This window comes from Lynx canadensis, chromosome F2 (genome assembly GCF_007474595.2).
Source record: "Lynx canadensis isolate LIC74 chromosome F2, mLynCan4.pri.v2, whole genome shotgun sequence".
Lineage (NCBI taxonomy): Eukaryota > Metazoa > Chordata > Mammalia > Carnivora > Felidae > Lynx > Lynx canadensis.
The window spans coordinates 7,761,870-7,776,323 of record NC_044320.2 but is presented as its reverse complement, the minus strand read 5'-3'; the positions used below and the strand labels follow the sequence as shown (position 1 = coordinate 7,776,323).

General features: G+C 52.2%; 1 protein-coding gene across 1 annotated transcript in view; it reads right to left on the bottom strand.

The window, feature by feature from the left end:
* ZFAT (zinc finger and AT-hook domain containing) overlaps positions 1 to 14,454 on the bottom strand; it is a 191,667-nt gene that overhangs the window by 70,380 nt on the left and 106,833 nt on the right. The window contains 1 exon segment of the mRNA XM_030303806.1: positions 3,053 to 3,141. Coding sequence (XP_030159666.1) covers positions 3,053 to 3,141 — 89 coding nt within the window.

The window sequence follows — 14,454 nt, the reverse complement described above, 5'->3', positions numbered from 1 at the left end:
CTCTCCAGCCCTGCCTTCGACTGGGAGGCTATTCTAACTCAAACGCAAAGTATTCTTAGCAAACCATCTGGCCACTCATTTAAGCTGCATTCTCTAATAGAGCTTTATCGGCGGCAAAGCTGATGTTTTAATCTCCACCCAAAAATGCTCATTTACAGTAAGACCTCAATTACGTCTAAAAAAATTAATATATCCAAAAATTCTACAAAGAAAGGGAACGAAAAGCACTTTCCAAATCTTATTTAGTGAACACATATTATTCTTAAAATAAATAAATAACAACATGCAATTTTAAAAGGCAATTCAAGAGTTTGCCCTTATTACAGTGTTTCCTGACACAAATTATATATTGCAAATTATACATCTAGATCTAGAAAACCAAATTGGTTTCCTTTTGAAAGTCAACTGCAATAGATTAGTAGTGTCTGCACAAAGGCTTTGAGGCCCCATCGAGGACTGATAAAACAGAGGGGCCTGATTTCTTAGTAATGTTTGCCACTGGTAGGCAGAGGGAGTGTGCGACCACACATACTGTGTATTTTTGGATTTTGATAGAAATCTGCCAGGGAGCAGATGCGAAAGGAAGAAAACAGAGCAGGGCGGGGCAGGATACAGCAGGGGGAATAATGCCTCCGCAAAGATGTCCAAGTCCTGATGTCTGGAAGCTTGCATGACAAAGAGAAGTTAAGACCACAGGTAGGGCTGAGGCTGTTAATCATCTGACCTTAAGGTACAGACCTTCTCCTGGGCCATCCACGTGGGCCCACAGGTGAAAGGTCCTCACAGGTGGGAGGCAGAAGAGAGTCAGAGCAGAGGTGGGATGCTGTGTTGCTGGCTTTCAAGATGGAGGGCTGAGGCCAGGAGCCGAGGAGTGCAGGTGGCCTCCAGAAGCCAGAAAAGGCACGGGGATGGATTTTCTCCGAGAGCCTTCCAAAAGAACGCGGCCCTGCCGTCACCTGGCCGTTCGGTGAGACCCGTGCTGGAATTCGGAACTGCACGATAATGCCCGGTGGTGTTCGGCTGCCAAGTTGGAGGTGTTGGTTAGAGCAGTGACAGAAAACTATGATAGCGACCAAAGGGAAGGGTGATAACCTGTCAGCGTGAATAAGGGTGGCTGGCGGGAACCAGCTTCGTTTTGCTTTGTCAGTCCCAGTCTCGTGAGAAACACCAGAGAACCCAGCCCGGAGGAGGAGAGGCCAAGGTCTGAGCGGTTCTCGCTCCAGCGGGGGCAGGGCACCTGAAGCCCCAGGAAGCCCGTAGGAACCGGAGTTGACCCCAAGGCCAGCTTGGCCCCGTGACTCCCGAGGTCCCAGCAGCGCATGGTAGCTGTGTGACAGCCGGACACAGTTGAGAACTACATAGGAAGGGACACCTGAGCTCAAACGATCCTCAAGTCCACTTCCTCTGCACACAAGCCAAAGACGCTACAAAGCTGAGAAAGAAAGCAGTGAGGATTCCGGGGCAGAGAGACCGTCCAGCTGCACCTGGTTGGTGAAGGAAAAGGTTCCGCACTGAGAACCAAGGAACAAATGAAAAATCTGGTTCGAATCCTGGGAGAGTGAGGACGGTAAATAACCTTGCCTGGTCCAACTTTCTTGTCTACAGAGCGAGGGCCACCCCAGAGATCTGTTCCCAGCGCCCAAACTGCGCTGTCTACGACAGCCCAGGGTCCCCCAGAGAAACACATCTGCGGCTGTGAAACCTGAGATGACACTCTTCACTTTAATCCTGTTCAAAATCTGCAGGACGCTCATGAACCTCCTGCCACCCCCACAAGTTGACGTGCCAGTCCTGCCTGTGAAACACAGGTCCACTGAGGCCACAGTAGAGTAGCTAGGCAGGCAACAGGTGCGGCGCCCTCACGGTTTCCTGTGTGCCCCCCCCACCGAAGAGAATTACTGAGAAGACACGGTGGGAGAACCCCATGCCTTGGACTCGGAGGCCAAGTGCAAGTTCTGGCTCCTTCACTTCCTGGATGTTTAATGCACAAAAGCCCGTAACCCCTCTGAGCCACTGGGTTTCTTAACTAAATGAGGCAAGATCCTGAGAACTCCTCTCTCGCAGCACTGTTCTGAGCATGAGAAGAGTTTGCCAGCGAAAGGGAGGGGGAGGGGGAGGGGGCGGGTCCTCATCCCCTCAGAGCGGTCACGACACAGGTAGGTCAGTATGACAACAGTGACTGACATCTGTAGATACGGGCACGGCAGACAAGCCTGACAGGTGACTGCGTACCCTCTCTGGGGTTCTATCAAACAGGGATGATAGTGTCCTCTGTCGGGGAGGTGCGAGCTGATGCAGAGCGTAGGCATACAGTAGAGGCTCAGTAAACGCAGCCTGCCGGTGTGGCAGCCCACAGCCCCTCCCACGTGCTACGTTCTCCGGGTTTCGGGGTGCACAGTCTCCACAAACATTTCAGGGCACCCTGTTTTCCATCACCATGCGTACATGTGGGAGCGGCAGCGGTTTTCAGGTTGAGTTGCCAGTGCTGAGCAGAAGTCTCTAAGGGACAAGTTCACCGGACCGCGGTTCTTGTGGCCGTAACTGCGGCACGAGCAGCGGCCAGGTGGAAATCAGCGGGACCGTTAAAGACAGTTCAACTACAGCTAAGAAACGAGCACGAGCGCCACGAGCTCCAGAGCCGCGGCGACCCGCCGGGCACAGCACGGACACCAAGTCTAGCTCTCCGGGGGGGCATCGTCACACCTGCTGTGCCGGGGACACACCGGAGGCCAGCCAGGACCTGAAGCAGCCCTCCTTACAGCTCACATCCTCTCCTCTAAAGCGCTGTGGGTCTCCACAGTGAGAGCAGCCTCTTCCCCGGCCTTTGCAGCGTCACACGCAGTCCCTCCCTGGACCTGGTCTCCAAGGGGCAGAGAAATGCCACACTTCTGGAAGGGGGAGCACACCACGACACGACTTCTGCCCCAGGCTCCACATGTACGAGCTACGGGGGCCCGGGAGCAAGGGGAACCCCCCAAAGAGTGACTTCTCCACTCTGCCGCGCGACGTACTCACAGCGTGAGCACGGGCCCCACGTGCCGAGTCCTCTCACCTTGAAGGAGGCGTGCTGTTCCATGTGCCGCAGCAGCTGGGGCTTCTGGGCTGCCGTGTAGTCACACACCGTGCACTTGAACTGCTTCCCTGGAAACAAGGGAGGACAAGGTGAGCGAGTGCGTCAAGGGCCAGGCACGGAACCAGGTGCGCGAGGATGCCCCTTGCCGTGTGGGTAGTCCAGAACCTCCGGGGGGACAGCCTGCACGTGCACAGACACAAGGCAGCACAGCACACTCTGTCCACACAAGTGGCAACACAAAGGGGCTGGCCGTGGAGGGAGAAAAACAGCCGGCCGTGCCTGGTGGGTGGGGGGGGGGGGAACCCCACGAGCAACGACATCTGAGCAGGCTCCTAAAGGGAGGGTAAGGTGTCTAAGGTGTGTCCGGCCAACTAGAGAAAAGAGGTGCACATGGCGAGCACAGAGGTGGGGACCCTGGGTGCCCAGGACACCGGAATAGCTGGGTCTTCCTTCCAGGACCTAAAGCGCAAGGTCTACGGTGGGGCAAGCACTGGCCCCAGAGAGGCTGTGAGGCCGGAGCACCGAGGGCCTGTGGCACGTGACCGAGAGCGTCGCACCGTCCCCAAGAGCCAGGAGAATGCAGAGCCCCTGAGCAAGGCAGCGAGACATGTGTCTGGAACCCCTACCTTGGTGGGGACATGAAAGGCAGGTCTGGGGGGATGCTAGAAAGAAACTGCACAGAAGCAGAAAACACTGCTCTTTGGGCGATACGCAGGCATTCGTTACTGGGATGAACCAGCCCACAATTTATTTGTGAAGACAAATGAATGGATATAAGGGCACACTAACTTTTTTTACCCCTGGTTAGCAGAAGTAAAAACAGTGGCACAGACGCACGACCCAATATAAACCTGACCTACTTCTGGTAGCGGTCAGTTGCTCACCCAGCAGTTTCTAAGGGCACGAGCCCATCGGGGAGCCAGGAGCACAGCCACGCCACGTGGTAGCACAGAGCCACTGGCCCCTCCCAGAGGCCCGGCGCTTCTCTCCTTCTCAGACGAGCCAGGTGAGGGTTCCCTCCCCCTGCAGCCTGCAGCCTCCTGTCCGATGCTCTCTCAAACCAAGTGAAAATGCCTCATGGCACCAGTCACCGGAAAGCCGTTCTCACCAAGGAAAACCCGTGATGCTCAGCCAGTGGCGGGTCTCAGTCCATCAGACTGGACTCTGCTAACAGGCCAGCATCCTCGGTGTCGGCGAGGCATTCTCTCCCAACCACGCCTTTTACACACCCGCATTCCACAACAACGCTCTGGCCCACGCTCGCTCCACTCTTCTCCTGCTACAAGCGTCCCTGCGTATAACCTTCCCCTGTGGACTTCTGCAAACCTTTAATGCCAAAATCTGTACCTTCCACTCTGACTTCTTCATTCTTCTGCGTCTTCGACCCTTCCCCGATCTTGAGACCTGAGTATCCAACTGTCTGCTGGACTACTGCTTAGCTGACCCAAAGGTGCTAAATTGGACGTATTCTCTTCCCCATCAACTGGGTCCTATCTCCAGCCCCCGTAGTTCCTCGCCGTCACCCCACCCCCCACACCGATCACTAAGTCAGAGACCTGATAGCCTTCCGCAACATCTCCGTGACCCCAGCTGCGCTCACCTCAGTTTTTCAGCCCTGATCTCACCTCCTAAATATTCCTATTTCTCTGTTGCGATACCTCCACGCTGGTGGAGGCCCTCCTTATTTCTTCCCTGAACAAGGGAAAAGCCTCTAACCCGGTGTCCTTGCCTTCAGGCAACTCTCCCATCCATCTGTCATCCACCCATCCAGCTATCCATCAATTAACCGCTCGTCCCCCCACCTACCCAGCCCTCCTCCTCCTCCCTCCGTCCGTCATCCATCCAGATGATCTCGCACATAAGCTCTCCCACAGCCCTCCCTTCCTGCATACCCACCAATGACTCCAACAGGCAGAACAAATTTGAAGTTTCAGACCGCGGCCCAGAAGACCCCACAGAACCGAACCGACTTCCCGGACCTGACCCTTCTCTCTGACTTCCACCTGCATGTTAGGAAGTCTTTCTGTTCTGGCAATGTTCTGCCGAGCCTTTGCTAACGATTTCCGTGCCTGGGGTGCACTGCCTCTCGGCATCTGGCCATTCTCCACTGTAACTCACAACTCAAGTTGAACAACGTCTCTGGCAACGGGGCTAGGGGTGAGCTCCCCGCCTCCTTCTCCCACACACCCTCTCCACATCCACATGCTCCTGTCCGCGCCCGACTCTGTGCATCGGCACTGCCTGGCCACAAGCCTGGGGCTGCCTTGGTTGCCCCCAGGGACCGTGTCTTCTCCATCCCGGCACCCCCAGGACCTGAGTGCACGGCACACAGCGAACATATTCTGTGCGTTTTACTGAACTGGACAAGGAACAAAAAGGAAATTTTGTGTATCTTACGTGAGCAACACGGCAGAAATGGCAAAAGGAAACAATACTATAAACAGGTGAATATAATTACAACCTCATTCCAGGGGAACGCACCTCAAATTCTAGATTCCGCTAATGTTGCAAGTCCTCAGTGTGGGGAAAACCTTGCCACATGAAAGGCAGACAAGTCATAATCAGAGACCAATGGCTACTTGTTCTTAAATATAGCATCATCTTTTTTCAAACACAGAGACGCCCATTTCTACACACCTTGGATAGAACCTCAGCCACACATCCTTCCACGCAGACTCGTGACTCACGTAAATGCATCATTATTGTGCTCAGGCAGCCTGAGCAACATGGTGCCGGGTTCGCCACTGCCACAGAAGCGGGAGGAAAGATGATACAGCCATTCTCCAAAGTGATAAATATTTTCGCTCATTACCAATACACTTGGCTCCAAGAGTAAAAGATTAAGTGCTAAAAAGATGCTCTGCAGTGAATAAATGGAATAATCACCTCACTTGGGATCAAGAGTCAGCCTTTTACGGATATACTCCCAGGGCTCTGCGAGAGACAAGGAAGAAGGTGGCTCCTCAAGCCAGCCCTACAGAAGTCTCGGAGTCTGGGAAGCAGTTACGACGAGTGTTTTAGCAGTCCCTCACACCCCGATCCACAGGCCTGGGAGAGCACTTGACATAATCTTTTGCTGCCTAATTAAAATAATGCAGTGTAGATCCACGGCTAATCATAAAAGAGCAATGCTTTGAGACTATCTTGTTTTCGGTCAAGATACTCCTGAGAGCTGCAGGGAGAGTCGGCCGGAAAACGCAGTATTTACCCGAGGCTAGAGTGACCTCGAAGGGCCGGCGGTGAGACGGCTGTATTGGGCTCACACCACAGCCCAGGAAAAGAAAAGACTGATGACACAGAAAGAAAGAGGTTGCTTGCGTAAGACATTAATCCGTTCTTCCCACGAGTACTGGCAAGCTCTACCCACTGGGCTACTGTCCATCAGCAGCTGTGCTGGGACTTGATGTCTGTGATCTCAGCCGGGCACCCCAAAACCTGGGGAGGCAGGCAGCGTTAACCTCTCTCCGGGACGAAGAACTGGGATCGAGAATCTGAGCAACTTGCCGGGTTATCAGACCTATCCCCGGATTGTCCCAGAGAACGCCGGTGAGGCCAAAGTGATAGGACCAGAGTCGCTCTGGAACGGCCGTCCCGAGCGGCCGAGGTGGGGCAGGGCCTGCTGCCGGCCACCTGCGTGGACCCTCAGACTCATCTCTTCGGGGCGGCTTTTCAGGCGTTTGCCACCCAGCGCCCGAGTCCATCCTCGGAGCAGACAGGAGTCATCTCCCAGCCCGGATTTGGATCCCAAGGACCCCATTTAGAGCCACATAACAATCCTTCAGCTAATGCGGGCAGGACACAGATTCCCCAAAAGGAACAGAATTTGTAACAGCAACGGACATGTCTGCACCATAAAGGCCATGGCACAGGATGGTGGCCCATTAGAAAGGGGTGCCCAAGAAGGGTCAGTGGAAGGCAAGAACATTCTTTCTGGCTCTGCCCAGCTCGCCCTGTGTGACCCTGGGCTCTTTCTTCTCTGCCACTCGGTGGCTTCATTAGAAGCATGGGGAGGTAACCCCTGCCCGCTCCGAGGATGGACTCAGGCACTGGGCTGCTATTTTCACATCTCGATCGTGCTACGCCATATCTCGTTTATTCACGTCGCTTCATGACAGCTTCATGACCTTTCAGCTTCTGTCCGTTGTTCCTGTATCGTCCACTGCTGCATCCCAGTGGCTCATCGAACCTTCTCTGGCTGGTCTGGCTGGTCTGCTGGCCCCCTCGCCGGTTGTGGGTACTTTGAGGACAGGGACGGTGTGGCAGTGAGCACATCCTGGCTGTAGGGCCAGCAGCGAGTTACAACAAAGCCCCAACAGGGTGTCAGCTCAGCCATGGTCCCTCTCTCCCCACAACAGACACCACGAAATGGAACAGAACGGAATGAAAACAGGCTTCTGTGAGCAAGTGACAGTCAAGCTAAGCCAGGAAGATGAGGCGGACCAAACCACATGAGGAGGAGGTGAAGTCAGTTCTGGGAAGAAGTCACCAAACACGCAGAGACCTCAGTCTCTACAAGATCCCTTGGTACCATTATAACAAAGGCCCCTTTTCCGCTTCAGCGACCTCGAGTGCAACCGGTAGAGTCCCAACAAACGTGGCTGTCGAATGAAATCAGTGAATGCAGGAATCTAAAACGCCAAGACTCCAGAAAGCAAACAGATGAAAACAGGACGTGAGCAAACAATCCATCAAGAGAGGATTACCTCATTTCATTTATCAAAGGAAGGCCCGCTAATATCAAGCACCTACATCTAGCACCACGAACCAGCCAACGTTCTAAACGCTTCCTGCAGATCACCTGACTCCATCCATTTAACCCTCCAATTTACCTGTTCAATTCTGGGTTAGCAAATAATTGAAAATTACAGTAACGTGGTAAGATCTGACACACGTTAATCCAAGAAACGGGCCATTTCCAACAACATGGGGAACTAGCCTGGGAGGGCTGAGCCAGAACACTGCCTTATTTCTGGCACAACGCTTTGAAAGCATTAAGCGGGCAGCGTGATGCACCGTTAAAACACCCGAGACACAACAGCCATCCTGTTCCCAGAAATGAGTCTTAAGGAATTAGGTCAAAAGAAGGAAAAGTTCACCTGCGAGAAAGGGTTTCTTGCCACCTAAGTTCTAGTGGGGAGAAAGCGGAAAACGCTGCCCTGCCCAAAAACAAGGGACTGGTTATGCCGCTCACGGATCACCCACCACCTTCCTGGGACATCACACACCCCCTCACTGTGCCACTCGTGGACTCTGCAGCCACAAACAATAATTACAATTATTAAATTTAAAGCCATAAGCACGGTGTTTATACTGTACCAACTATGTTCCATAAGAATGTGAGAAATGATCGGAAAAGAATTTTTAAAAGAGTAATTTATTTATGAGGTGACTGAATTCTGAGCACACGTGCAGGAAAGGGCTAGATCTTTGGGGCTGTTGTTTTCATGTCTGCTGTACGACGGAAGAGCATTTCGGATAAATTATCAGCCATCTCTGAAAGGCCATCAACTGTGACACACGATTTCAGAAGACAGACCTTTCGACGTGGAACCTTTACGGCATCGGCGGTTCCGAACCTGCAGTTCTAGAGAGTTCGCTGTCTTTTGAAACATCACCCGGGCCCTGCTGGGCTGAAAAAGGCAGTGGCCTAATTTGGCGAATAATCCCAGGCCACTTCTTGTCTGCTGAGGCGGCATTTAACTTCTGTAAACAGTCAAAAGTCATTCTGAGCCAAGTCCTGTCAACGAGGAGGGCACAAGAAAGCGGAGTCCTACCACCTTCTGGAGAAACACTCAGGAGGAGGGCTTGCCCGGCTTCCCGACAAGAACAAATACCACAGCGGAAAGGGGGAAACCGCAGGGGCAAAGTTACAGTCTACGGAACTTAGAATCTCAGCTACGCAGGAGTTCCTTCCTATTTGACCCAGAGGCCCAGATGTTAAAGGTCGAAATCCCAACAACCCAGATGAACCTCACAAATAACGTTGAAGGGAAGAAGCCAGACACGAAAGCGCACGTATTAAATGAACTAGTTCACACGAAGTTCAAGGACCGGCCAGATCCAGCACAGAGTCACAAGTGCGGCCGGCTGCTACTTGAGGAGGAAGCAGGGGATGGCCGCGGGGGAGGGCAGAGGACTTCTGAGGGACTGGCGACGTCCTGGGTCTTATCCTGGGATGTGGTCACTTGGCCGAGCCGCCTGCGAGAGCCCAGTGCGCCGTACCCTTACGAAGCACGCACTTTTGTGCACGGGTATCGTACCTTAGTTTTAAAAAGTTAAGGGGGGAAAAAAAAGCACCACAACAAGAACAAAATAGGGTACTTCCCCCAGGAGGGACTTGGGAACGGGCACCAGATGAGTTCAAGAAAGAGAGAAAAGATGTGTCGGGCGGCTCAAAGATGAAGTCTGAGGGCAGCAGGACCGTCTGTGGATGATGCTGGCGGCCGCTGCAGGGGGTAAGAAAAAAGACACCGTCAGCACGACTCACCCCTGTGACCTTCGGTTTGGCATCTTTGTGAGCGCCGGGCTGGCGGGAGGTTTCCTCTGCAGACCCCGCAGCTCGCTCTGGAAGCACGACGTTTTACCACCGGCTCCCATTTCCCTCAGAAGGTGCGATCTGGTACAACTCCCCTTCAAAGATGGGAGCGTGGGGGTACAAACGTCACCTCCACTGCCTCTGTTCAGCCCTCTGGGTTTCTGTTAGGAGGAGTCTCCTAACACGAGCTCCTCAGCCGGCAATCCACGGCCGACTGGCTGACGGAACAAAGCTGACCACTGACCTGGCGGGCGCTGGCTGGGCCTGGTGACAGGACGTGGACAGAACTCAAGTGCCACCGGACAGTAAAGGAAAGCACAGGGTCTGGTGTCCGGTGATCCTGGGAGCTGCCCTTTACTCAGGCCTTACTCAGCGTGTCATGTAAGGACAGAGGGGACAGGATTTAGCGGTAGGGAGGGGGAAGGAAGGAACAGAAATCCATTCTCGCCTTGCGTTAGACAAAGCGAGATCCCCCAGCCCCAAGGGATCCGGGAGTGCCCCCGGCCGAAGTCCTTTCTGCTGTGGGGGAAAGATGAACGTGCAAGACAGAGGGCAGGACAGCCGGTGGAACGGCTGCCTGGCTGTGCACCCCGTGCTCAAGTAGGAGGCTCTCCCAAGTAGAGGGGAGCAGCAGTTACCCCGCACTTGCTGGCAGCTGGGGTGGGGGGCTCACTCCAGGACGGATGTCGCCCCCGCCAGGTGACCAGCACCTAGAAAACACACTGGTGAGGGGGCGCCTGGCTGGCGCAGTCGGTTCAGCGTCCGACTTCGGCTCAGGTCACGATCTCGCGGTCCGTGGGTTCGAGCCCCGCGTCGGGCTCTGGGCCGACGGCTCGGAGCCTGGAGCCTGCTTCCGATTCTGGGTCTCCCTCTCTCTCTCTGCCCCTCCCCCGTTCACGCTCTGTCTCTCTCTGTCCCAAAAATAAATAAACGTTAAAATAAAAAAACACACACTGGTGAGGGTATGGGGGAAAGGGCACGCTGGTATCCTGTTGGTGGGAATATGAATTGGCTCAACCACTATGGAAAACAACATGGAGGCTCCGCAAGAAATTAAAGATGGCTCTACTAAACCATCTACAATCTAGCAGCCAACATACACACCCGGAAGAATGAGCAGGATTTCCAAGAGCTATCTGGGTCATCAGAGCATCATTCCCAGCAGTCAAGGCACAGACGGGCCAAATGCGATCAACAGGTGAGTGGATAATAAAGATGGCGTACACACAAACAACAGGATATTATTCAGCCGCGAGAAAGGAGAATATCTTGCCACTTTCAACATGGACGGACCCTGAGGGCATTATGCTAAGTGAGCTAAGTCAGACGGACAAAGGCAAGCACTGTCTGCACTTCTATGAGGAATCTAAAACTGTCAAACTTGAAAGAAAAAAAAAAAAACAGAGTAAAATGGTGGTTAGCAAGGGAAGAGGGGGATAGAGACTGATGTTGCTGAAGGGTTCAAACCTACAGTGAGGATTAAATAAGCCACGGCGAGCTAATGCACAAGAGGACGGATACAGAAACAATACTGTACTTAACGATGCAATGTGATAAACACTGCGACAATGGCAACACATCACAGCCATGTAGCAAACTCTCTGAACACCTTAATTTTACACAAGGCTGTGTGTTAAATACATCCAATAAAATAAGAATCCTAACAAAAAAACTAAGTGATGTGATCGACATTAACTGAACTACTGCGGTAATCGTTTCACAATATACACAACACGCCAAATCCGTGTTGTACGCCTTAAACCGATACAGTGTTACATGTCAGTTACGTCTCAGTAAGACTGGAAAACTACGCTTAAAAAAAAAAAGGAAAAGACTACAGGCACAGCACCTGTCAGCTTCCTTTGTCTCTTAACTCCACCCTCGTCTGTTTGACGGGCTTCCCTGAGGATGGCTCCAGCTGCTTAGTCACTTTAAATAGAGCTCTATAGAAAACCAGGGAGAGGTGGAGTGGTAGAAAAATCTAAACCATCGGGTGAAAATAAGACCATGCCCTCTGTCTCCTGGCATTTGGAGTCCATCGGCACACAAAGGAGACAAGCGATGGAAAATTCCTTCCGATTTAAGGCACTTTGCTTGAAATACCTGTTAAGTCACTGCTGCCTAATCAAATTCTATGTGGGCCCCTCAAACTTGAAGAGGCACTAAAATACTTAAATATTACAAACCAGACTATTAGTAGTAATAATATCTAGAGGCATGAAGGTGAAAACACCTGATTATGACTGTTTATCCAGTCTTACTGCGAAAGGTGATATTTTGCATAAGTAAATTTATCAGAACACTGACTTTACCTTTTTCAACACTGATACTCTTTAAATATTAACTATTGCACCGTGCCATCCTAATGAGAGAATATCTGAGAGAAGAGAAATGTGATCTTTCCTAAATGACAGAGATGGTGCAGATTAAGCATTACAAACAGCCGTCCCTATGCTGTGTCCAGAGTTACTGAGAATATGAGGACACTGACCGCCAGGGGAACAGGTATATCTACCCAACATTTAGAATGAGCTGACACACTTAATAGGAACCCAAGTAATCTTCCCATAGCCCACAGTGGGAGGTAATGCCCTCCCCCAAACATATCCGGGTCCCGATCCCCAGAGCCTATTACCTTCCATGGCAAAAGGGATTTTGCAGATGTGACCCAGTTAAGGATCTTGAGATCAATTATCCTGTACCATTCAGGTGGGCTCAGTGAAATCGCAAGGGTCCCTATGGCAGACAGGCAGGAGGGTCAGGGTCACAGAGAAGCTATGACTGTGGAAGCAGAGGGACAGACAGATTGGCAGGGCTCTGCTGCTGCCCTTGAACATGAAGGCAGGGGCTCATGAGCCAAAGGATACCGACAGACTCTAGAAGCTGCAAAGTCTAAAGAAACAGATTCTCCCCTCCAGCCTCCAGAAAGAATGCAGCCTCTACTTGCTGACAACTTGATTTTAGATTTCTGAGCCCCACAACTGTCATGTAATATATCTGTGTTGATTTAAGCCACTAAATTTGTGCTTGTTTGTCACTGTGGCCACAGGAAACTAACAGGGCTGTGAAGACCGGTTCACGGTCACACAGGCGGGAAGTCGTTCCAACCTGGGTCTGCCCTCCCGGAACCCACCATTGCACCCACTCTGCCTACTGCCTCTCCACACAGCCTGGCCCATGGGGGTGTGCTGCCTAATACAAGAAAAGCTCCCTGGAGCGCCTGGGTGGCTCAGTCGGTTGAGCATCTGACTCTTGTTTTCGGCTCAGGTAACGGTCCCAGGGTCATGGGATTAAGCCCTGCGCCGGGCTCTATGCTGAGTATGGAACCTGCTTAAGATTCTCTCCCTCCCTCCCTCTCCCCCCGCCCCACCCCGCCACCTTCTGCCCCTTCCCCCCCGTGTGTGCACACACACTCTCTCTCTAAAAGAAAAAAGAAAAAAAATTTAAAAGGCAGCACAGCACACTCTGCAGCAGGTATTTCGCAGAGCACTGTCCCCACAGTCCCAGCATCGGCAGTAATCTAGGCAGTGGCAACTCAGAACAGAAACAGCTACCGCGACAAGAATACAGTTTAAAGAAGTCTCTGTACTTTTAAGACTGAACTTCAGGCAACTGCAGACTGAAAAGACGGATGGCTCTGTAATTAGCACATCAGTTCTGATACAAGGAGGGATGGATCAGTGTTAGACATGGAAAGAGACGGAGGGCGGCACAGAGCCAGAGAAAAGAGCAGGAACGGGCAGGGCGCCACAACTGGGTTGAAGTTCCAGATGCTTTGCCAGGGATTTGAATTTGTGGCTTGAGAACCCTGTACCCTGGTGAGGTTTTAGGTAACCAAGCCTTATTCAACAGTTAAATCTGTGTATTAGTCTAAGCTAACTATTCAGTGAGCTGTCTGGTACATTTTATACTACGGGCTGTAACTCCTATGGTTTACAAAAAGCTGAGAGAAAGTGTTTCGGGTGCACCCAGCCAGGGCGCACATATAAAAAGGCACTGCAGTCGGTCCTCCCTCTGTGGCCCGTCACCCAGACACAGGCCGGTAAAGGCCACAGAAACCCACCGAGCCCATGCCCACCCCTGGCCCTTAACCTTTAACTCCAGGGTGAGCTGGCGAAAGGTAAGAGCGACGAGGATGCTATGCAGGGACCAGTCGCACTGGAGCCTAGGACATGAACTTGGAGGGGTCAACCAGCCCGTTGCTCAGGCACCACTTTCCATTGGTTACCTTCCTGGTTCCAGAGTGTACGTTTTTAGAAGTAAAGAGACCCCGGATAAGCGGGGCTACTTTATCCTACGATGATTCCGCCTTTAGAGGAAAGACGAGAAAAAGCAAGTCCACACTTACATCTCCCAGAATATCTCCACGTGTAGCCATGGCATCTCTTATTATCAGCTGAAGGAGCGAGGGGAAAAATGCTACGTCCTCCACTCAGACCTAAGTTCCACACTCGACTCTCCACTTGTCTAATTACGACACATACAAGAGTGCTTGAAGCTCGGATAATTCCTCTTTGTAAGTTTTGCCAGAAAACTTCTTAACTCAAGTGCATGAGGGCAGGTCAGATGGGGCGGGGGAAGGGGGGGGTACCCGAAGGAATTAGCACGGAGCTTCAAAGAGCTTTTTATTTCATGATTAGAGGATTCCTGTTTGATTACCTAACAGTAAGGCGCTGCCCCATTTCACCTTCCCCATCTGCTAGGGGAGGCGGAATCCTGTAAGAGCCTCTAGACCGCACATGTGTAGGCCGCCTTCAAAGTCAAAAGGGAAGAAATATGCTACGGCATGATTTCTGCATTAACTTCTTTCATACCGTTGGCCTACACGCAAAGGGCTTAATAAGGC